At 37.9% G+C, this 25,764-nt stretch overlaps 1 protein-coding gene across 6 annotated transcripts in view; it reads right to left on the bottom strand.

The window, feature by feature from the left end:
- EML4 (EMAP like 4) overlaps window positions 1-25,764 on the bottom strand; it is a 189,560-nt gene that overhangs the window by 15,841 nt on the left and 147,955 nt on the right. For 3 of the 6 annotated variants that reach the window (XM_075595744.1, XM_075595748.1, XM_075595747.1), the window contains exons 3-13: window positions 23,614-23,737; window positions 21,049-21,234; window positions 15,288-15,416; window positions 14,343-14,368; window positions 14,020-14,052; window positions 8,361-8,484; window positions 6,628-6,777; window positions 4,190-4,259; window positions 3,158-3,268; window positions 1,731-1,826; window positions 596-730 (exon numbers count right to left, since the gene is read on the bottom strand). In XM_075595744.1, the coding sequence (XP_075451859.1) occupies window positions 596-730; window positions 1,731-1,826; window positions 3,158-3,268; window positions 4,190-4,259; window positions 6,628-6,777; window positions 8,361-8,484; window positions 14,020-14,052; window positions 14,343-14,368; window positions 15,288-15,416; window positions 21,049-21,234; window positions 23,614-23,737 (1,184 nt within the window). The remainder of the gene's footprint in view (window positions 1-595; window positions 731-1,730; window positions 1,827-3,157; window positions 3,269-4,189; window positions 4,260-6,627; window positions 6,778-8,360; window positions 8,485-14,019; window positions 14,053-14,342; window positions 14,369-15,287; window positions 15,417-21,048; window positions 21,235-23,613; window positions 23,738-25,764) is intronic. The other 3 variants (XM_075595745.1, XM_075595749.1, XM_075595750.1) reach the window with 3 other exon arrangements.

Genomic DNA, 25,764 nt, shown 5'->3' with positions numbered 1-25,764 from the left:
ATTTGGCCAAGGAAGAAAGGCTGACAAAATATAGCTCAGGAAACAGTTACTCCATAACAACCCCTCTTTTCAAGCAATAATAATATTTAAAAGAAAAACATAAAAGCATTGATTTGTGATATTTCTCAGAATTCACTTTGAAATCTCCCCCCAGATGAAATCTGGTGAATGTTGGACTGCTTTTAAAGGCATTTGAATTTGTTGTTGGAGGGAAGTCAGGATTAAAGAAAATGATGTGAAAAGAGCCGGGCATCATAATAGCAAATACATTTTTTTTTTTTTAAATCAACTTTATCTACAGTGAGACAAAAAAATAACTAACATAGAGTTCCCAAAAACAGAGTGGATGTATTTCAGTAAAATAGACTTCATAAGTACACACTATACTGCACAGGGGGCACTTAATCCTCACTCCCTCTCAAGCATTTACATGACGAACAACACAGTTGTCTCATTACTACTGTGGGCTTACATTTCAGAGCTACTCTACTGTTTACTACATGTACCCAGGCACCAACAGCTAAAAGGAAGAAAAATGGCCATTGGAAGCTGAAAATGAGGAATTTGGTCTTCTGGAATCTGTAAAATTACTCACCCCAAAAATTCCCTGTTTTCTTGCTAAAGAATTTCCATTCCAGGTCCAAAAGAAGATGTGAGACTTGCCGCAGGTCACTATTGTATTTGCATCAGTCGGATGGAATTCCACAGTAAGCACAACTTCATTTGTAGTCTGTCCAAAAAGTGGGCAGTAATATACTTCAGATCAGCCGCACAGTGGAAATGGCACATAACTAAACATCAAATATTACTTTGTAGCCAAAGCGGTTTAAATTACACACAGTAGATCTAAAAACATTCACATTATTACGGAGGATAAAAAAAAAAAGAAGCTTTGTATAGAGTGTACTAGTGACTTGGTGAATTGACTACATGTAATACATACAATTTTCTGTTTAGAAGAAGTAACTTTGAGTGTAATGCAGAATGGATATCTGGTTAATAACAGAACAACTTTATTTACCACCTTCCAAAACTGTATGATGATATTAAAAATACTAATTAAAGCTCTTCGTATGGAAATTCCTCTGTTGACCTGGCAACATATTTCTGGAACTTAGGTCTAACTAATAGAAAAGAATGTTACGAATACATTCAAACTGGTTTAAATGATGCATGTGCATTTATTTAAGATTACATTATATACCAGGACTGGGGCAACTTAATTGCATATATCATAAACATTGTAGTGCCTGAGGAAACCAAATAAGTATCACATGAGCTTTCCTGATCCACAGACAATGAACTGAATATAATATGAAATCCGAGTATCTGAGGAACTGAAACCAAGACGCTGTGTAGCTAGAGGCCGTGATTAAACCCCTCTCCATGCACAGCACTTGTTCCTGCAGAAGGTACTGTAGTTTCACAAAAACAGCATTGCTTTTTCTACTTTGGAAGCCAAAGGATAATTATTTTCTGGGTAAGATATCAAGCCTGCGGTAAAATAGCCCCACCCACTCACAGCTTTCTGTTTTATTTTATTTCTAAAATAAGAACATTAATTTCATCATAAGGGCAGCTACATTATGCTATTATAACTATCAACCAAGCTAATAATCTCTTCAGTCTTGCATCATTTTTGAGATCTTCAGAGGATTATATAAATGTGCATGACAAAGGGCTATACATTATGTATTAATGTATGTACATTACATATCGAAAATGCTTACCTTAATTTCTGCTACCTTAGATTTCCTCTGCCAATCCCACACAGTCAGCATATGTTCATTTGAGTCATCAACCACAGCCAAATGTACACCCGAATCCTTAAAAATAAAAAGACTGGACTGAGGACAACATAAAAAAAGGTTGGACATGACCTGGTGGCCGCTTCAGCCCTCCTCCTACTTTAGAGGTTTGAGTAGGAGATGGAAGTGGTTGAAAGGACAGCACGGGTTTGGTTAAGCTTTAATGCGATTGGGCTATGGTATTTTGTATGTAACGGTGAACCGATTGTCCGCTGATATATATTATACTAGAGTGAGGTTGGGAAGCAGAAGTGATTACAGGCATACCCCGCTTTAAGTACACTCACTTTAAGTACACTCGCGAGTAAGTACATATTGCCCAATAGGCAAACGGCAGCTCACGCATGCGCCTGTCATCACGTCCTGAACAGCAATACCGGCTCCCTACCTGTACCAAAGCTGTGCGCAAGCGGGGAGGCTATGGAGCCTGTTACAAATGCGTTATTTACATCAGTTATGCACGTATATAACGATTGCAGTACAGTACATGCATCGATAAGTGGGGAAAAGGTAGTGCTTCACTTTAAGTACATTTTCGCTTTACATACATGCTCCGGTCCCATTGCGTACGTTAATGCGGAGTATGCCTGTATAGTACCTGCCCACCAAGTACATTTTTGGTTGGTTGCGAATTCTGCTGTTGATGCTGGCAGGCTATTTAACAATGCTGCTGAACTTGCAAGGTAAGACCATTATGGGTTATCACTGGAATTTAGGTTGTCAGGCAGTGCTCAAGTTTGAAGTGGAGTAGTGGGGTTTAAAGTGAAGCAATTTGTAAATGGGGAAGGAGATCGGCACGGCTAGTATTCACATTTGTTAATTGTTTATTAAAATAAAGTGACCTGTTTGCAACAAACGTATTCCTAGGCTGGTTATTGTAGAAGGGTCAGGGGGGCTGAAGAGTTTATTTATAAAATATTTTACCAGGAAGTAATACATTGAGAGTTACCTCACGTTTTCAAGTATGTCCTGGGCACAGATTTAAGACAAATAATACATGGTGAAAAATAATACATGGTTACAAATACAGTTCTGAGTGGCAGTTCTCTTGGTAATGAAGAGAACAGTGCGACAGAAAGATAAAAATTAACTTGGAATGATTAAGAACTATATAATTTAAATTATTTTTCCATACTCTATATTTTAGCATAACAAAAAAAAAAAGCCATTGTGACCTATTAATGGATAACAATATAGTTGAGATAATAGGGGTAAAGTTCACATTTTTGGGAAATTGTGAAATTTAGCTTCTCGAGTTCACCTACTTGTTTAATGAAAAAAAGAAGTGGAAAACCAATATCAAAGTTTGTTTTCATTAACCGATTCTATTTTTACACAGTAATCCTTACTGCTTTTGAGAAGTCTAAGCATCCGACGCCACGCTCAAAGGTCCCAAGGCCAATAACTTGCAGTGTTGAAAGGCTCACCGAGTCCCAGACTCTCACATGGGGCTGTAAAGGCTGCATGACAAAAGCAGAATGGAAAACAAAGCACGCATTTATACTGATTTTTTTTTTTACATACTAAGTTAAGAGTTTGTACAAAAGATGATCATTTGGCTCAAACTGTTTTGGTCATATTATCACCCCGTAAAAGAATAGCAATAATACAAAAAAAATCTGCTTGCAGGACTTCGTAAATCCCCCCAAATTAGTTCGCAGCTGCTTTGTTTGTCAACTTGATATGTAATTTACATGGATTTCTTGTAGATGGTGATAATTCTATTGCTGGTCCAATAAAAGTTATTTATAGTTGAAATCATAGTGATCAGGGCTTTCCAAGCCTCAGACCTTTTGTTCACCATACTTATTAATCTATGTAGAACTATTATATTAGTCCATTAAAATGGCACTTCTCAATACAGCTACTAAAACTTTGAACCGCGTTATTAGAATGTTTTACTGGACACAATGTGGAAAAAAGATTTCCCGATTTGCGTTTTAGAAATGCAAAAAATAAATCAAAGAAACCAGTAATCATCTCACGCCCAACAGCAGGCAGACTCTTGTGAAGTATGTTGAATATCATAAGGACAGTAGCCATAAACTGTGAACAAGGAAATAGCCTTTTGCAACAGGCAGTAAAGAAAATGTAAGAAAGCCTCAAATTCTGGAAACATTTGTTTCGCTATTTTGCGAAAGTCAAACATTCTAACAAATAGGGCATATTAACATGCTCTCTTAAATTGTAACAGCATGTTTACCAAATTTGTCAAGACCAGGATTATAGCCAAAGATACACAGTATTAGATAGATTAGAAACTGAAAGTTACAAGCCTCAAAAAAGAACATTAAGGGAACCCAAAAATTAATTTCCTGATAAAATTATTATTTGCTAAATATTAAAAAAAGAATGTATTAAGGCAGTCGACCGATACCCACTCTTCCATCTTTGTCCACTCCAGCGATCTGTCCTGTTGCAATTCGGATTTTGTCAGGATGGACAGCAATGCTATAACAAAAAAATTACGCATGAAAAATGATTAAAATGCACTTCGTCAGATTCATCAAGCCGTGCAATTGATGTCGCTCACATCAATGTTATTCACTTGCGGTAGCGCAAGTAAAACCATTTTGGATGTTTTAGTGTCTTAATCTACTAAACTAAAATGCAGAAAGATTAAAAAAAAACTGTTTAGATTGATTTAGTGGGAATGATAAATGATATTTATACTGGGCTGTACATAAAACAGAATTTATCTGCAATGCAAATTTAGATTATACTGTATGCTACAGTACAACAGATGCAGTATGATGCTGAAGGAGTTTGCAATACAGTGTAATACCATGTTAACTAAAAGCAGAACAAAACAAGCAAGAAGAAAGGCACAGGAGGATATGTATCAAGATAAAGCAATTTGCTTGCTCCAAAACAAGGAGTAAAAGCTTTCATTTATATCAATTTGTGCTTGTTCCACATGAATAAAGCTGGTTATTTGAGCTTCTTACATCTGGCACTAATCTCCTGAGCCAAGAGTTCAATGCCACCTTGGATGGATATGGCAGATTTGATGCAACTTGGATACAACTCATAATACTGCTCCATGCTACTTCTCCGCTAACTGCTTCAAAACTACTTCCCAAATTATTCATGTGCACAAGTGGAATAAACTTGATATGAAGCATCTTGATACATTGATGCAAAGTGACAAAGCAAAAATGGTGCAATAATGAAGTTTACAACACTTGACACATGGGAAAATGTTTCACATAACTTTACTGGTATTATTCGACATGTAAGCTTTCGTGGAGAAAAATATATATATATATATATATATATATATATATATATATATATATATATATATATATATATATATATATATCTGTATACATCTTTATGCCTTTCATTTTTAAAGAAGCATATATTTGGAAAAAAATTGGGGTCTGTGTGTCAAGGCTAAAGTGGTACAATTTTGTGGCGCAAAATTGCTCCTGATGCACCCAAGGAAAAAGGTACCGCTTTCATTAGGATTTGATGCATATGGTGCAAATTGTTGCCCTGATTTATAGATCCCATTATATTTTCTCTACTGAAAACCTGGCAGAAAACTGACAAATGAGTAACAAACTAGTGACAAAGCTGCTCTGTTGATGAAGAGATTTACATTGCATAGTATAGGGATTCAAGGACCCTCGGCACCAAAAGAGTTTATATAGTCATTCTTTAGCCATCTCTCTGTGGACATACCCCAGGGATGTCCTGGGATCTCTTCTCTTTTCTCTCTAAATTCACTTTAGGTGACCTTATCAGATCTTTTGGCTTTAAATATCACCTCTATGCCGACGATGCACAAATGTACTTCTAAACCCCTGACCTACATTTGTTAACCAGACCAAAGTCTCTGAATGTTTCTCCGCTATATCATCCTGGAGGACCCTCTGCTGACAAACTTAGCATTTCAAAGATGGAGCTCCTCATACTTCTCCTCCCAGGCCTCGCCCTACTGCCTCCTTAATTACCGCTGGCAGCACCATCATACACCCAAGCATACACTACAAGCATGCTGCCTAGGTGTCACATTTGACTCCATCACATTCACGATGATAAAACCTGCCCCCATTTATACTGTGTAAAGTTGCATAGATACGCTCTTTCCTCTGTCTTTGTACTGCTAAACCTCTAAAGCATGCCCTCATTCTCCCCCGTCTGACTACTGTAACCTCCTGCTGTCCGGCCTTCCTGCCTCTCACCCGTCTACCTTACAATCTATCCTAAACGCTGCGGCTAGAATCGCTTTACTGTCTCCACTGTTCTCCTTCTGAAATCCCTCTCCTAGTTTCCTATTGAATCCCGTATTAGTTACAAAATTCCCCTCCCGTCTTTTTGCACCTTACTCAGCCCTAATTTCTCGCCATACACGCTTGCCTCTTGCATTCTGCTCAAGGATGTCTTCTGTATCCGAAACCCTCTCCCACATAAAACCTCTCACTTATTGTCCCAAACCTCTGGAATGCTCTTCTCCATATCCAGCAAGCACGCTGTCGCTCCACCTTAACTCATAAAACATGCCTCTTTACTGAAGCATTTGGCAAGCTCTCTTGGCTGATACTATACATGTCATATGCAGTTACCATGACCCCTTGCATACATACTATTCATACCCCACCAACCCCTACTGTCTCAGAGTTCTGTCTACTTGTCACTTAGATTGTAAGCTCTTCAGGACAGGGACTCTTTTTCTAAGGTTTACTTTGTAGCGCTTATTTCCATTATGACTTCTATTATCACGTGTGTATTATCGATGTAAAGAGCTATGTACATGGATGGCGCTATGCAAATAAAAATAAACATACATAAAAGCAAAACACATTCTTACCATTTAACACAATCTGTGTGACCCAGGTAGTGTCGTTGAGTCCTTTCATCGTAATTGAACAGTACTACAACTGATGCTATGAAATATACAATCTCTCCAGTAGGTAAAAGGTAAACATTGGCTCGACAATCTCTCCCACGATACCCATATCTTCAATAGCCACAGTTAAGGCCTACAACATTTTTCAGACCCGCAGCAAATGATGTGTGGAAGTGGAGGACACTTGAAGCATATAAGCAATTTATACTTGAATGAGTAAATTATTGTAAATAAACTATATTGCCAATTATTTCGAAGTGTACTGAGATTGTACACTCCCTATTTTGTGATTTAATGTTTGGTACACTTATTATATTCTATTTCTCTGTATTTCAGTGTCTATTTTGTTAAGTGTTGCATATATTGTATGCATGGTTTTATTTAGCTCCAACCAAGTCTCAAATCAGCAATTAGGAATGTGATATTTTAATAATCCCATTTCAGAGTTAAATTGGACAATTTATTTTTTACACACTTAGTAGGTCTAGCAAGTCAATCAGTACCAGGCTCTGCTCATTGGCAGAAACCTGGCCAGGACCACCTTGAAAGCGGAAACCTTCTGTTCAGTTACCGCAATACCCCCAAAAATAGAATTTTCAAAACATGAAACTGGATGAATCATAATCTAGGTGAAAAACATTTACTGCTTTCAAGACTTAAAGCTGCAGTTCAAGAGGTCGTTTAAAAAACAAATTCTAAATCAATTTGTGTATCAATACAATCTACACTGACAACTGATTAGCTAAGTTGCTGTAATCGATTCCTGAAATTCAGCTGGAGGTTCAGTAAATGCAAACCAAGGTGATGCTGTTACTGAAGGGGAAGAGGATGCGACTTTGTATATTGTTGCTATAGGAGCAAAAATGCCTGTTACATTAGAATACATTAAAAATGTCTTTAAAACTGTTTATTTTTTTAAATGCTACAAATACTTTCTCATAGTACAGAACTGATTTATTAAAAACAAAAAAAAACAAACCAACACGTAGGATATTGCTTGAACTGCAGCAGCAAAAAAAAAAAAAGGGGGGGGGAGGTGGGGGGGAACACATTATGTTTCAAAACAGAAAGCCACCTATTTCCCCCTCCGTTTACTGCTACGTACCACTTTCAAGATTTAACAGTGTACTAGATTTTTTTGAAGACTAAAGATAAATAGAACAATAAACCTTATGGGAAAATAGTCAAGCATCACTTTTTAAACTAAATAAAATGCTGCAAGAACCTGCCAAAGACAGATACAGAAAGTTAGTAGTGAAAAAAGGCAAAGTGGAAAGAAACATGACAACCCACCCACTTGGAAAGGGAAGAAATAAGTGCACTAGGGTAAAAGTGATGTGAAATCTATGTATAGCAGGGAGGTACAGGAGTCCAAACAAGCACCTTTCTGTAGAGGAAAGTGACACACTTGGGCCTTTTGAGATCAAGACCCAAAAATGCAGGTATCCTTATAAATACACACCCCCTCTGTAAGCTCAGAACCACATCACATATATTGTGTCAAAAAGAGTGCATACCGTTAAGTGGTTGTAAGCTTAAAATACTTTGGCAAAGAACTGAACTAAATGGCCCTTGATTATGAGACGATATACAGATACGTACTTAACTATATAATATATGTCTAGTTAGATGTAGCACTAGGCCTTTTTGTCTTTCGTTTTATCCTTAGAAATGCATCAGAATATCAAGGATACACCCACTCCAGTTTTAATTTCTCAGGTGGAATTTCTGTTCTAATGTCATCATAGTTTTCCACGTCCGAAGGAATAAACATCGTGATAGGCCGACCTCGCATGAACATCTTTATATATTCTCCTTCTGTGGAAACAAAATGTGGTGTTTGTCATCATTTACAAACGTATCTACACAGGCCATGAAACTATGACTCCAAACCTCGGTGGTTCTTAATGCACTGCAATGAGGGTTGTAACAGCAAAAATGCAAAGGCGGAGCTTGGCATAAACATAAATGTAATACCGCAAAACAATTATTAAATCTTCTTTGAAATCAATGTTTAATAATTTACCTGTAATAAAAACGGAGGAATATTGTTTTATGCTGAATTTTACCAGTAATGTTTTATTTCTTATATTGCACTGTGTATAACAGTGGTTTTCAATTTTTTTTTGGTTAGGAAACCCCAGAATTCGATTGTGAAAGCCCTCCCCCCCCCCCCCGAGTGTCTCACTCCCACTCTCACACACGCACGCTCTTACTCAATCCTTCCTCTCCTTTCTGTCAGCCGAAAGTTGATGCGACTTCTGCCACCGACCGGAAGAGAGGAAGGATAGCTATGCTGCTGCTGAGCTCGGGAGCTGCCGGGTCACTGCTACGTGGGGTGACGCCGCACTGTCCCATCTCTCCCCCCTGTGGCAGGGGTGGAACCCCTGAGAGGTGCCCCCGGAACCTCGGTTGAAAAACCACTGAACTGGACGCACAGCACCAAAAACATTTTTTTGCCTGTGTCTGAGCCAACTGCAAGATCCTTATTTAGAGGAGTTTACGGTACATAAAGTCAGACTTGGCGGAGTATTTTTGACACACATAAAATAGAAATAATAACCCAGAAGCAAAGTTTTATGCATTTTATAATATGTGGGTCTGATAAATTCAGTTGCAAAAAGCATAAGCACGCAGGCCAAAAGTGGTATTTAAATTTTTTTTTTTTAAAGTCCTTCATACATTGACACTTGTTTTAAACGCATTTAATTACACAGCAAAGTGTTTTGTGTGTCCCTTTATACAGAGAGGTGTCAGGGCAGCAACTATGTCAACTTTGACATCAAAACTATTTTAAGTTTATAGTGGCAAGAAAGACTACAGTAGGTAGTATTAAAAACCCCTAATACAACAGGGAGAAATACAATTATAAAAAATGATACTGAGGTATACTTAGGGACCCTGTTTCCCCGAGATTCATACCCATGTATTTAAAACTCCTCCCATCACATGGCCAAACAGAAAGCAGCAACGGAGGACGTTGCCACTTCCTATTGGCCCACGTGGCGCATGTCGTTTCCCCTGGAGGGGACGATACTGGTGCTACCTTTCCAAAATGGAGTAGGGGGAATGGCTTCTTTAAATAAAATATGGAATAAGAAAATAAATGTATAAAAGAACATTTCTATTGATGCATTACCATATGAGAGGTAAGGCATTATAAATATGCTTTATGGGTTACAAATTGTTGCAAAGTAGTTATGCCTTGAGATGCAAGCGAGGTATTATGAAGCTTAGCTGGTAGCAAAGTAAAATATATTGCACATTTTTATTCTAATACATGTTTAAATACATACTGGTAAATGTTTAATTCATAGCTCGTGAAAGGTATATTGCATTTGAAAAACGCAGAAGATGTTCACTTTGATGAAACATATGAGCAATTGTAAGTACCCCTCATATTTCATTTATGATTTCTTTTTAAGGGCATGTTCTTGTACTGCATTCAATCATTCATGACTAATGTCCTTAGGTTACAGAACTGAATGAGTAAAAATGCAAACCTATTTCTATATGACGGATAATAAAAGCATACATTTATTAGATTTATGAATGATCAAATAGTGTTGCAAGATACCCCTTTATTGTATACTACACTGTTGCAAAGTATGTAAAACTATTTTATTAATACAAGTTAATAAGTCATTTTTAACAAATCACACAATGTTTGCCAGACACTATGTTGGCAGACTATGTCCAGTGTACATTATCACCAGCCATTTTAAAAAATCAAGATGAAATCAAAATTACATTAAGGCCATTTTGATGCTAGACAAGACTTGCATAGAAAATGTATAAAGGAATGTGTAACTCAATTAAACATTTACATACTTGCAGTTGCTGCCAAGTACTTAACAGTGGCAAAGAAGTGTCAACTGAGCCACAGTTATTAGAGGAAGTGTTGCTTTTTTGTAACTGTCATTGTTTAAAAATAGTTTAACATTCATGCATACGGCACTTACAAGAATCTACAGACTGCACCAAAGACTTGACATTTATTGGAGAAAAAAAAAGAAATGGTTTAATTACTGGTGCACAATGCCTCTAATCGCACTTTCACTGCTAAAGGAATAATACCCTCTAACACTCTCACCAAACAGCAAGAAAACAATTGTGTGGCAGGACTTGCCGTCTTATTGCTATGATAGATTACAGGGCATCACAAGTAGGCACCCAACATATACGCAGGATACACTTCAAGCTCTAAAACATTGAATATGTTCCCATAGCAGTAATTGAAGGGATTTAAAAAAAAAAAAAAACGAATAAGTAACTTTTAAGGGTGGTAGTGAAAAATCACCATCTTTATTTGTTGACAAGCTTGTTTTCCTCTTTGTCCTATTAACAAGCTTCAATAATTTTTTCGGCTATTTTCTTTAAAGGGAATGGAGCTATTGTAGGATCTATTGTGTTATACACACTACTGCTTTATACCATTGCATATGTGCAGGGGGCACCAAACATAAGAATATAACTTGTTTGTATAATTAGCATATTGTTTTGCTTATTGGTCAAGTGAATTTCGCTGCCTGTGAATGAACTTATTGGTCCACCTGTTCCTCGGCTCTACCAACTTCTGTGCCCATTCTACTGTATCTTTCTCCCATGAGCCCACACTTTTTTTTTGGTTGCCATCCTGTTTCTCTTCCATTATCAATCTGACATTTCCCTCGTGCCCACAGACTCACCCTCCACTTCCCAATTTCCCCTGTTCCTTTCCCACAGCATCTACACACATCCCTTTCTTTCCACCACGCCAAACATTTTCGATACACGTTTCTCCTTTTGTTCCCTCTTCTCCTGTAAATGCACACGCTCTCTGTTAGGATCACACCACTTTCTGCACGAGCTGCTTCTTATTCCCGGCAGTGCATTGTTCACAACAGCCGGAAGGAATTTACAAGCAGTGTTGGTTACAACATAAAGAGTCCTACCAAGCGGTCCACAGGGTGGGCACCGAACACTTCTAGAGCTGAAAAACCTTCACATACGGTACATCCCAGCCAAAATGGTTAAAAAATGCACTTGCAAGTGGGGAGCGGGTACATGCAATTATCCAGTCTGAATTATGCTTCAGCGTTTCTTTTATTTGTTAGTGTACAACGTATACATGAAAAATGTTTGAGCGTCAATATTTGAAATGACTGAAATTAAGTCAATCTTGAGCATGTGCACATGCAGAAATGATTTTTAATTCTGTCTGTTTTTTCTTATTTGAGGAAAAAGGCTTATTCACTGGGAACGCAGCATAACAATACTACTAACCATTCACAGGTGTGTTTACAACATAAAAATTACACCATCTGGAGCTACCATATTAAATAGATTTAATATGGTCTTTTTAAACAAAAGGGAAATTGTACTTTTTTACTATGGAACATGAAAGTAATGTTTGTGGTAAAATGAAATAAGCTAATCTAACTTTGTTCTTTTGGAGCTAAGTGATCTACCAAACCATCAATACACTCCCTTCCCTATAGATTGTACGCTTCTTGGAGAAGGGCCCTCCTTACCTACTATACCAGTGTATGATAATGTTAATATTGTATTATTGGCTTCCATCCCCATTGTACTGCGTTATGGAATAGGTTTTCACTTTATAAATAAATGATAATAAAATGAGGTATATCTGTCTGAATTTAAAGCACAAGTTCTGGAATTTCATTTATTTAATAACAGACAATGTCACATTTTGCAACGTGACCATTCTTCACAGTTGTGGTTCATAAGTTTTGAAGTCCTCACAGGTCTCTTCAGATGCGCACATCGGTTTGAAACCATTACAATGTATTGTAGCCTACAAATGTATCTAGATTTTTAGTACCAAACCTAAAACAACTAAAACTACTAAAACTCAAGAAGTGCAGCTGTTTGAGAACTAATGTTGCTTGAATTAACATATTTACAGCCCGAGATGTTCCAAAAGGAAGCAGAAAGTGGTTATCTGTGACTATATGTTCTTACTACTGGCTTACAATATAAAAAAAATACATTGATCACTTCACTGTATTTTATATCCATTGAACAAACAAACCAGACACGGTCTCTATGCATATCAAACTTCTTCTCCAGTGCAGAAATAAAATACAATGAAGGGTTCATGGTATTTTTTCCTCTAGCTAACAAACAAAATAGAAACCTAGGAGTTGTAATGGGATAATCTTCCACAACACATATGCTTTTGCCAAGACAAAAAGAAACTTGTATGAGAATAAGAATATTAAACTTTTTCCTTTTTTAAGAATACTGACTTTGCCCAATATACCTACCAGAGGCCCATTTTCTTCCATCCCTAGCTACCAACCGTTTTTGGATCTGTGTCCCAAAAAGAAAGGTTGGTATTGTTGGCAAATTCTATATATGCCGAAACAGCCGTTTGGGCCAAAACTCTTCATGGTCTTTAATAGGGATTTTTAGCTGAAACCAGCCGCTTTGTAGAATATAGAATTACCACCTTGGACACAGGATAGGATCCTTTATTACAACAGGGTCAAACAAAATACAGAGTATGGGTTCCTATAAATTACATGACCCAAGACATAATAAAAATATTCATATAAAGTGTTTAATTTCCAGTAGAAATTATCCTCAAATCGCATCCAATATGTATTTAATGCACACTTACAATTCACAGTAGATTTACCATTGGTTTTGTATTAAACTGCAGTTCAAAAACTGTTGAAGTATTAATATTGGCTCTATTTTATTAAATGTATATATCGAAAACTTTTTCAGTAACAGGAATTGGATTTCTTCAACTGTGTATCTATTGGCGATGGACAATTTAGCATGCATAAAGGCAGCATGCATAGACCATAGAGGATTGCATGCTAAAGCAGTGTTTGCAAGAGGAGAAAAGTAAAAACATAGAAATAAATCAATTTGATGACTATTAAGAGCATATATTTCAGAAAGGTTGTTTTTATTTCTGTCAGTGCAAGCCAGCAGCAGGTAGCCAAAGCTGTAGACAAGTATGGAAAGTAGGAAAGTTTCACAAAAAATACCTTTGTTTGTGCTCCTTGTACTGTAGAACAGTATTTATCAGCGATATCGGCATGGTATTAAAAAAAAAAGCTAATCGTAGAACACCCAGCACTTGCTGAGCTAGTGAAAGGTGTACTATAAAACAACTACTGTTTCGGGATAAAAGGCAATCTGAACTGTAAGTAGTTTATTTGCCATCAGCTTTAACATCTGGTAATAGATTTATAGTGAGTCAATTTGTTTTTCACCATGCACAATGAAATTTCAAGGAGCACTTATTTGAAGAACAGAAAAAGCCAAAATGAAAGATCAAGGAAAGAGTATCAATAGAAAGCAGCCAAACGGCATAATCTTAAATTCAAATCTTACCTTGGCTGTTTTTTTCTCGTGTGGACATTTTTGCTAGTTTTGAGACAGAAGTTAAACAACTTAAACTACTAGAAAACAATATGTTATTTAATCTGCTTATTAGCATGTAATCACACCATATTTTTTCACTTAATAAAACATGAACAATGTACAAAGCACACACTATGAATAATATGGGTTTGTGAAGATTCAGCGTTATGTGAAAAATAAAATCTAAATTAAATGATTACTTTACATCTATGGACAGATAAGTAATATACTGGAACCACAATGAAAAAGAAGAAATACTCTACAGTCTGAGATTATTGTTTTTTTTTTTTTACCTGGGCTGATGATAATTTCTTTATTCCTAAAAACAAAAATAATTAAGTATTACTTTACATAAAAAAAAAATTTGAACGTGCAAATTTTCTAGCTGGAACCTACACTAAAAACTCAGTCTTAAACTATGATATTGTTATTTTGCCAGTTTGTCGTTATAGATAATATACTGATATTTTCACTGGCAAGCAGGTAAAATAGGACAGCAGAAGACAAATAAATAACCCTGTACAATTAGACTTTACCAAGCGTTCAATATATCTGCATGTTAAACTCAATAAAAATATAATCTTTTCTCCTTACATAAATCATCTCTCAAATGTCATTTTTTATTTAAACCTATTCAAAACCTTCTGATAACTCACAGCCCTCATCTCCCAAGTCCTGCGTTTTTCTTGGTAACGGTCATAAATACTCAGCAATGTGTGCATAGGAATACTGTGTCACCAGAGCAATAGAGCAATAGAGCTGGGGAATAAAAATAAGATGAACTGCGAAGAAACAGTAACTGTTTATTGGTTAAAAATGACAATGAAGTTAGAGAGATTATTGGCTTGTGCTGGGAAATGACTGCCTTTGTGGTGATCATCTTGAGTATGGGGTATTCCCTTGCACTGAGGAATTCATTTGCGATAACATGAAGAACACTCCTAGAGTGTTGATTTTGCATGTTGAACTCAAGAGCGACGATGGGCGAGTCCATGCAGTTTTCACAATTTGAGGTGGAAAAACACAAAGAACGGTGTGTACGGTCATCAATATATCCTTTCAATTGCCGTGCATGCATAATGCAATTACTACAGATGCAATTTCAAGTATGAGATGTGTACAGCAACTTTTGAGGAGTCACAGAAAATAGATCAGCAACAAAGTGCCTCTGTTCGCTTTTATCATCATTTAATTCTATTATTGTTTTCTGGGTTATTTAATTGATTAATACTACTTACTTGTCGGCACCTTTGGCACTTTTTGATGCTAATTTCGATGTGGAAGCAGCCCTCATTAGTTTGTTTCTACTGTCATCAGCAGTATCCCAAGTGTTGTGTGATTTTTCTAAAGTAGAGCTTCTTTTTACACTGAAATGAATAAACACTGTGTTAAAGATTTGCGTTCTTTTAAACACACCATGGGGGCCGGAAGGAAGATCAAGCAGGAGAAGGAAGTAATGCTAGGATCCAACTGAGCTGATCCAAGAAACTGAAGATCTAATTAGTGAAAAAGTCCAGGCAGGATAAGCGTCTCTTCCTTTTACTCCCATCGAGAGGAAAATATAATATATAATGAATACTACACTTTTAAGATTATGCTCATTTATAGTGCATCTAGAACTCAACATTTAATTTCTACTGGTTTAGCAATATTTTATTTTAATGCCAAAAGTGAAAAATAAGGGGGGCAGAGAGACACCTGCTCAGACTAGTTGTGGAAGAAAAGGTTGTACTAGGGGAAACAATAATCAAGTAGCAAACGGGTATCTGAGCCAGAGCGTCAATCCGGAGGTAGAGAGTAGGCAGAGAGAAAAGTCCCCAATTTACATGCACTCGCTATTCAGCAGATTGAGTAAAACGTATGTGGCTAGAAGCTGATGGAGGGCAAAGTGTTAATCAGTCTAACATGGCATAGGTTCCCCATGGCATAAAACTTGGCCCCTTGCAGATGCACTTACCAGAACACCCTCCCACTCTCTGTACGTTCTTCCTACTTACCAATTAGATTGTAAGCTCTTCGGGGCAGGGACTCCATTTCCTAAATGTCACTTTTATGTCTGAAAGTGCTTATTGCCATTGTGTGTTATTTATATGATTATCTCGTGTATTACTGCTGGCTATGAAGCACTGTGTACATCAATGGTGCTATATAAATAATAATAATAAAGATATACATGCATACATACTAACTGTGTTTCGGACATTGTGATCTTTCAATACAAGTGAACCTATGCCATCTTGTACTGGTTAACCCTTTACCCTCCACCGGCTCCTAGCCACATATGTATTACTCAATCTTCTGAATAGCGAGTGCAGGTAAATTGGGGGCTTTTCTCGTCCTGCTTACTCTCCACCTCTGGAGTGACGCTCTGTCTCAGATAACCATTTGCTACTTTGTCAAAAGTGACTAGAGCTAGTTCTTCCCAACAAATTATAGGAAGTTAAACAATGTTTTTCAAACACGTTACCATTTTTGCATTCTGTGTAGACTACTGTACCGCTTATCATGCCTGGAAGTCTTTTTATTTATCTGTAAGCATCTGCAGTTTTTTTTACATCCATAAGAGTAGGGGGAAAAAGCACCTTAAAAAGATTCAGTTTAAATTGAGGAATAATAATTGTAGATCTAGTAGGCAAAAACATAGGCAAACATCTAAAAGACACCCAGCAGGGTAATAACAGACCAAAGTCCAGCAGGCTCATATTGCACAGCAGTTAAAGCGAGAGTGGAGACAGCAGACTTTTATGAAGGTTAGACATGCAGCAATTACATTTGCAGTTGACATTAGAGCAGGGAGTTTAGTTTGCAGGAGGTCGCTTCTCAAGCATATATAAACACACACGTTTCTATAAATACTTGTTTCCATATATCTTTTTAATTAGTGAACACGTATTGCAAACCCAGACAATGTGATGGATGTTGCAATAACTAAAAAATGTAACAAGACTTGTTGTTTGTAGCTGAGGTTGCCGGGAATTAGGTAGTAGCAGATTAGTAGAAAGATTTTTGAAATCACAAAAGCAGAATAAGTTTTATTGCCCAAGCAAAGTTTCAAAGCAGTAATTTTCAACTCAAAGGATGCAGTTGCATTAAGGTACAACTGATCAGTGCCTGACAAGAGTTGTAAATGATACAAGTGTAAGATGAGGATACTGTACTTTGAATTTGATCAAAATAATTACAAAATACAGTAAGTGTACAAAACAAATATAAACCTGGTAGCTATAAAAAAAAATAGCTATTACTGTGTCCCTTTTAATTTTCTCCTTTTCTAGACACTGCACTATGACCGTAGCATTATGCAACTTCAACATCCAACCCTTAGTTAAGGAACTAGAGTCAGCAAACCATGCACGTGCAGCTATTTAATTCTTTAGGATTTTTCAGCCTGCTCGTTGCTGTAAACTAGGCACAATAAGGTTATCGTGGGTATAGAAAAATGACAAGTGCAAGTACACTTGATTAAGTACTCTGTAATTTCAATAGCTTTCTACACAGAGGGGAGAGAACAGAGGGGTGATCTGACAAAAGGGCTGCTGTCCTGAAACATTATTGTTATGTATATCTTTATTTATATAGCGCCGACAGTGTACTCGGCGCTTCACAAAGAGAATACAGTACAGGGAATTAAAATACAATAAGCGCAGCAAAGTCAGACAATAGGAAAGGAAATCCCTGCCCCGGCGAGCTTACAAATTAAGTGGTATGATGGGAGACTTACAGAGACAGCAGGTGAGGGAATACGTGCAGGGTTAGGTTCTTGTCCTTTAATATGCATTAGTAAAAGACTTTTCTAGCATTCCTTTTGCAGTCAGTGTTATGTGCTACATCCAAGCGTTTGTTCTTTGTAAACTTGTGAGTAATAGGGACAGACCTACGCTGTATGGTTAGCTCCTAGTTATTATTTTTCTTCTGTATTTTTAGTGCAGCCAATTTTTTGCGCATATAATAAATATATATTAAAAGCTGTGTGACCGGCAATGCATTTGCTTAAATGGGCTCCATGTGAATGGATATTCCAGGCAAAAGGTGACACATTGTGTGCTCATTTGCATGTCATTCCCAGAATACCTTGCTGCAGTGGGAGCACTGTATGCTAGGAGATAATGGTTGAAAAACAGGGTTGCAGACCTGTCTGGGACATGTGAATGTGCTGACAAGTGATATTCTTTATTGGCTATATGCCATCGATGGAGAATTTCCGTCGCCTTTTTCACCCACCATAACTTAAAATGTATATATGTATATTATAATATATGTGTAGCCGAGTCACCTACCCTGCCTCCGGTGCGGGTGATCTGCCTGGCTAACGCCAGAGCGCTGCGCGATAGGGAGTGTGGGGGCGGCCATGTTGTTAGGCGAGCATGCGCAGTGTGAGGAGTGCGGCGGTCATTGTAGAATGGCTCTGTATATGCAGCAGCGGGACTACATGTCCCAGAATCCTCAGGTTGGAGGACAATACCACATGGGACTGTCCCAGCCAATGGCACTAAGGTAGCAGGAGGAATAGGATATCCTCCGCAGGCGGAGAGCCCACAAAGTCAATCTAGCAGGAGCCAGCAGAGAGGACAGACGTGTCCAGGGTGCCAGTAGCACCTGGACTAGACCAGAACTCTGCCCCTAGGCCCCAGTTAGGCCCCGAGACACCTGAAAAGCAGTGTTGCAGGGAAGGCCCCAGATAGGGACTCTTCCCCTAATTAGTATTATTGTGCAACAGGACCCTGAGACATTCAGGTGAGACATTCCAGCTGGAGCTCACCCCACGAGGCGGATCAGGACCCTTAGGAGAGAGGGGATTTGTGTTGGAGGCGCCGCTACGTGGGATACGCTCCAACCGATCGCGACAAGCAGCACCTGGGTACTGGAGTACCCAGGCAGGTACCCAACATGCATCTACATCCACGGGGGTAGCGCTACCTCACACTTGGGTGGGGACTTGCTGGGACAGAACACCAGGGGTATTGGTGCCACAGCACCCTCAGTACTTTGGGGGAACCGCCAAGTGTTGGGTCACTGGGTTTATACTGTGGGTACAGTTGATATATGTTATGTGTTAGTATATGTGTACAGTAAACCTTAGTTATATACATTGTGCGGTGTATTATTCTTTACTGTGTATTGGTTCCTACTGTATGAGGGGTTATTCCGTCAATGCTGGGATCCCTCATAGGTGGAGGCGCTGCACTGCAAGGTGAAAGGAGCTCACCCCAGGCTCCCAGAGGCAGAGGCTTAGGCCTTCTGTGAGCAAACCGGTACAGCAGCATGTGTAGTTGCTGAGTAGTTCCCTTAGGCATAGGGAAAGGGGCTACACATATATATATATATATATATATATATATATATCTATCACACACAGTCTTGCCAGACTAACACTTACAACACAATCTTGTTGTGCTAATTTTAATGAAGATATAATAGAACGTTAATGTAGAACAATATCAAAAATAGTTTTCAGATGTATTTATAATAATTATGTGAAGCAGCAACTATTTTATTGTATCATCTATATGTTAGTGACAATTATGGTTTCCAAATCTCTATTTTCATAAGCGTGGGTGCAGCATAATTACTGTGTACATGTCTAGTTATTAATTACATTTTAAAATTACAATCATTTTATGTTAAGCAACTAAAAATATGCATTATCTACAGTACACTTACGGGTTTTCCTTTAACTTAGGACCATTAATTAAAGCAAGGGTGGCCACCTCCAGTCCTCAAGGGCCACCAGCAGGCCAGGCAATAGGCATATCCCTGCTTCAGCACAGGTGGCTCAATCATTGGCTCAGTCAACAACTGAGCCACCTGTGCTGAAGCAGGGATATCCCTAAAACCTGGCCTGCTGGTGGCCATTGACGACTGGCATTGACCGCTACTTAAGCATGAAAAACTTTAATTCCTTCCATCACTCAGATTCACCATGCTTCGTTATGAGTTAACACACACACACACACGAATGGACATCAGCTCTCATTAACGCAGAATTAATGCCCATTCGGGTTCATTAACCCATAACAGCGCTTGATGAACCACCTCTCCCCACCCCCCTCCCCACCATGTGTGTTAAATATCAAGGAGCATAAAGATGCCTGATTCACTTAAAGCCAGCTATGACAATCGCTTCAATGTAGGTGTTACTCTGTCCTGAACTACTACTATGAAAGCAATAAATATTCAGAATACTTTGTGTATGTGCATACACTGGCGACACACTTTATTCGAGCTCGGCTAGTCCCACGAATTCGGGTATACCCGGGTGTATTGAGGTTTGTGACTGTTTTCTGCCCGAGTGCAATGAGGTATTTTCAGGCAGGGATTGAAGCATTTTATTCCCGCTGGCTGCAATACTGCACAGTATATATATATATACTGCATTACAATTCATGAATTTATGCCATCTGGTAGACACGCGAAGCATTGCAGCCTATTAAATCCTAATCATTATCATTTAACAGATCAGCCGCCCGTCAGCCAGGCATGAACCCAGGCTGGGAAGGCAAACGCAATGGGGCTTGCCAGAGGTGAGGAGCGGCGCATTCCAGGTATCTGCCAGCTACATACTGGGTATTTGCTCGAATAAAGTGTGTCGGTGCAGTACATTGTAATTCTACTCACATATAGATATTAAAGTAACATCCATGTGATAAGACGTATACCAACTTATCGCTTCTGAAATATCTACACTGTACATGGTTTAGATCAGGGGTGGCCAACTCCAGACTTCCAGGGCCACCAACAGGACAAGATTGCAGGATATCCCTGCTTCAGCGCAGCTGGTTCAATCAGTGGCTCAGATTGAAACCTGCCCCGTTGGTGGCCCTTGAGAACCGGAGTTGGACACCCATCGTTTAGATTGATTGCTACCTAAACATTATACCGCATGTGGTTATTGATACAAATCAATGTTGGAGGTAACATGAGAACAGATGTACTGTGTATCCCTCTCAAACAGTATCATTACAACTCTTGGTGCTTGAACACTCGGCAATGGAAAAAAACCTTTTTGCTGAAGCAGGGGTCCTGCTTTCTGGATTTTGTCTGTGTGTTTGGAGAGGCTGTGAGGAAGATTGGGGAGAAGGAGAAGGAGATGCTTGATTTAATGGATTTTGCAGATTTTGATCATTAGCATTTGATTCCTCTTTCTCTTTCACTCCTTGGGGTTTCTCCTTCTTTTTCTCTGCACTGCTGCAAAATAAATTATAAAATGAAATAAACGAAATCAGGACAATCAAAAGGCAAATCAAACAATTCATCCAGTACAAAAGGATTGGGTGCTGCGTTGCAGCTATCTGATTAAGTGGAGGGACACTACTTTATTTGGATACCTAAAATGATATGAAATACAGAAACAAAATCAGTAGAGAAGTCCAATGAACATAAATGGTTTATAAAAGAACAGATTAGACAGAGTTTTTAGAGCCTTCGTATTAACCCAACATTTACCCATGGCATAATGGTTCAACGAAAAATTATTTAAAAAAATCCAAGAGTACACAAATGAAAAAAGGACATTGTACGATTCTTTACAGGCATACTGCACGGCTTGTGAACGCAACCACAAAATATAGAAAATGTATATGAAAAAAATAACTATTCACAACTATCTAAAAAAATACATTCACTGCCTGTATCCTGGAGTCAAGAGATAGCCATGTTGTACAGTATATGTTATATTATGTGTAACACTTTGCATGAAAGAGTATGCCTAGGCATCTCACTATCTCTCCGTCACTGCCGCATTGTATAATAATGATTGAAAAAGCAAGGACAAGTTTGTATTATTTCGGAAGAAGCAGATCTCAGAAGTATTACTGAGCAATTAATAGAATGCCACCTCTGATTCTTCCACTTTCACAAAGGACCTCACAAAACTACGATAGTCATCAACCCCTTTGTGTGTAAGAACTTTGAAAATCTGTTATGTGATTTAGTTTCATGTTAAAATAGAGCAAAACTATTTTTTTTTCACATGTAGCCCAAGATTTGTTTATTCACTGCTTGTAATAACCACCATTTTTAAGAGTTCACAGCTAGTTACTGTATCGAGTTCCTAAAAATATATGTCTTAAAGCAGCAATACTACTATCCAACTTTTTTTCTCTCTTTAAAAAAAATAAAATAATAATAATTTCTATATGTGAGGAATGCGACAATGGATAATTCTACATTCTTACCTAAGATGGCATTTTTTTGGTGCTCTTGCAGCCATTATGTTACGCACACAATCAGGATTTTGACCCGATAATGTATTTTTTTTTTTTTAAACAAGAAGATTTCACGTTTTGCTGCTTTGAGTGGTCAGGAAAAGCATGTCATGTACAGAACACGATAGAGCTAGTATTTTAATGTCAAAATAATCATATAGAGTCTCCTTATTATGACCCCAAAATAGAACAGTTGTCTGAGAAGGTAGTAAAATACTACAAATAATTTTATCAACTTGAAATATACGAAAAAAAGAAAAATGTAGTTAAACATGCAATCACTTCTCACAGGTATCTAATGAAGAGTGTCTCGGTGAGGAGAGGAACGGACACCGACTTTGAAGCAGGGGAGCCTGGTTCATAATCCCAGTGTCCGCTTCCTTGTGACCTTGGTCAAGTCACTTTATGTTCCTGGGCCTCAGACACCAAAATGAGATCGTAAGCTCATCTGTGCAGGGACTGTGCCTGTAAAATCCTATGTACAGCTCTGCATACTGTACCCTACATTGTAATTGGGAAGCACTTTGATTTTTATTGGGAGAAAAGCACCAAAAGAATACATTTAAAAGTAACAAAGTAAAAAAATAAAGAAATACTACTCCACCACACAAGCGATGCTTCTTTGCTAGTAAATTCTCTACAGGCTGAAGCAGCCACTTTCGGATGAAGATCCCCATAGACTACAACGAGGAAGCTTCTGAGCATATAATTTACCCCCAAATTATTTGAAAATAATGAATTCTGCTTTTTCTTTACATAACTTTCTAAAGTAACTGCACTTAGAGACAAACATGAACATGGGATATGATTTGTAGTCAGTCTTCAGAATCCAAAAATATATACCAAAGGAAAAACAACACATACTGGTATAATACAGATGCAAGAATACAAATATACTAAATGTAATTCCAGAAGCCAATACAGTATGTTAAATTGCTGCTTTGATAGGTACATTTCATTTTAACATTTACTAAAATGTATAATTGGGAATATTTTTCCATGGCTTAATTTCCCTCAAAAAAACTCACAAAATATGACAGCGAGAATTTTTCCCCCCATTAAAATAGTTGTAAAATGTTCCTTTAAAATGTCATATTTTTAGCAAGATGTAAACCGTGGATGCATTGAACAGCAATTCCAATATAACAGTTACAATTTATTTTTTTCATAAGTTGATGCACTCAAAATGCAACAACCATAGATAGGGGTTTAGTAATTTTTTAGCGAAAAAAAAGTTCTTTGATTTAATAGTATATTTAAAATGGGACCTCCGTTTCAAAGAATATTTTTTAACATTCAAATATAGCATGTAAAGCTCTCTCGCATTCTCAGATATTTCATATTGTGGTTTTTTACATACCTTTTGGCAGCTGATGCCAGTGTATCTTTTCTAGTAACTGAGCTAGTATGGCTTGGTTTTCTGCTGCCGACACCTCCATTGGTTATGCAAGACATAGAGAAGGCTTCACGCAGGGCTGGTGGACCTGGGGTAAAAATGACAAAATGTAAATTATGAAATTATTGTTACAATTGAATAAAATGTTTACATATTTAGAACTTAAAGGAGAATTAATTGAAGCCCCGGGTACCCCGTGCTTTACGAGATCCTTCCCTATGAAGGTAGCAATAGATCATTTGCTTCCATAAGGTTTTTAACTTGTTGGAACACATACATACATACATACATACATACATACAATATATATATATACAGGCATACCCCGCATTAACATACGCAATGGGACCGGAGCATGTATGTAAAGCGAAAATGTACTTAAAGTGAAGCACTACCTTTTCCCACTTATCGATGCATGTACTGTACTGCAATCGTCATATACAGGCATAACTGATGTAAATAACGCATTTGTAACAGGCTCTATAGTCTCCCCACTTGCGCACAGCTTCGGTACAGGTAGGGAGCCGGTATTGCTGTTCAGGACATGATGACAGGCGCATGCGTGAGCTGCCGTTTGCCTATTGGGCGATATGTACTTACTCGCGAGTGTACTTAAAGTGATTGTACTTAAAGCGGGGTATGCCTGTATTGCTTGACCTGAAGAAGAGAGGAGAACTCTCAAAAGCTTGTCCTATGACATAAATTGTTAGTCCAATAAAAAAGGTATCACCTAATACTGAAGAACTCATTTATTCTGCACTATATATATATATATATATATATATATATATATATATATATATATCACTATCACACACACTAATGAATAGCCTATTGACTTATTTGTCATGCGCTGATATGTGCATGTATGTACATACACACGTCAAATAATAAAAGTAAATATTATTTTCTAATAATTCCATATTATATAGTCCCTTTAACACAACTGCTACACCTTTTTTTTTTTTCCAAACGTTTTTATTAGGTATTGATACATCACATCAAAGATTTTGTAGTACTGTCATAACATAATACCATAGTATTAAATTTTTATTTTTTGGTACTAGAAGGGGGATAGAGGGGGCACTAAGTGCCTACTCGAGGGTGTGGAGGACCACTCGGGTCACTCAGTGGTCCCAGTGAAAAGACTCCCGAAAAAGAATAAGGGGGGTGGGTTTGGGGGGGGAGGGGGAAGTGGGGATATTGGGGGGGGGGCGGTGGTCTCCTCTTCCCCCTGGTAGCACTTCTCACACCTTTCTCCGAGGGTCTTAGATGGTTGCTTTGTTTGGGGGTGGTGTCTGGGAAGTATGTTTAGTGGGTTAACCAGGGTTCCCATACGGAATAGAACCTCTCGGTAGAGTGGTTGAGGAATGCTGTGAGTTTTTCCATTAGCATAACCTCGCCTAGTCTCTTTCTCACCATTTGTATCGTGGGAGGAGAGATCTTCTTCCAAGAGAGCGCCACTGAACATCTTGCTGCTGTTAAAATAAAGGAGATTAATTTCCATACTGGACGGTCAATCTCGTCTATCGTCCTACCCAGTATGTAGGTCAGTGGATCTAAAGGGATTGTAAGGTCTACGACCTCTTTTATTAGATTTTGAATTAGGAGCCAATATTTCTGAATTTCTGGACATAGCCACCAAATATGGGCCATGTCCCCTTTGTGTCCACAGCCTCTCCAACATAGATCAACTTCTACACCTTTTTAATGCTGAAAGAAATTATGTTCATGAAAACGCAATTCCCAAATGTAGAGAAATAGTGCGCAACAATTTAAGACAATTACCTTTTTGGCCTGTATAAAATGTGTAAGGATTTATCTAAATTATTTAATTGGAGCTTTACCACAAAGGTTTAAATATCCATAGCATGTGTGTCACTAACATTTTATCACAAAGAAAACTTTGATTCAGCGGGAAAGCCCTCTGGCCATGTAATGCAACATTACGTTTGAATTGGAGCACACATCACATTTTCAGACAAGATAAAATCAAATGAAATTGTAGTTTTCTTCCAACAGGCAAATTGTGCATCTCTGCCAATGTCACATCATGTGTCAATTACCAATGTAAACAGTCTGAAAAATCTCAGTCTGAATAGCACTCAACTTTAT

This window comes from Ascaphus truei, chromosome 4 (genome assembly GCF_040206685.1).
Source record: "Ascaphus truei isolate aAscTru1 chromosome 4, aAscTru1.hap1, whole genome shotgun sequence".
NCBI lineage: Eukaryota > Metazoa > Chordata > Amphibia > Anura > Ascaphidae > Ascaphus > Ascaphus truei.
Note: the sequence above shows the minus strand (reverse complement) of the source record. Positions and strands in the feature narration are given on the sequence as shown.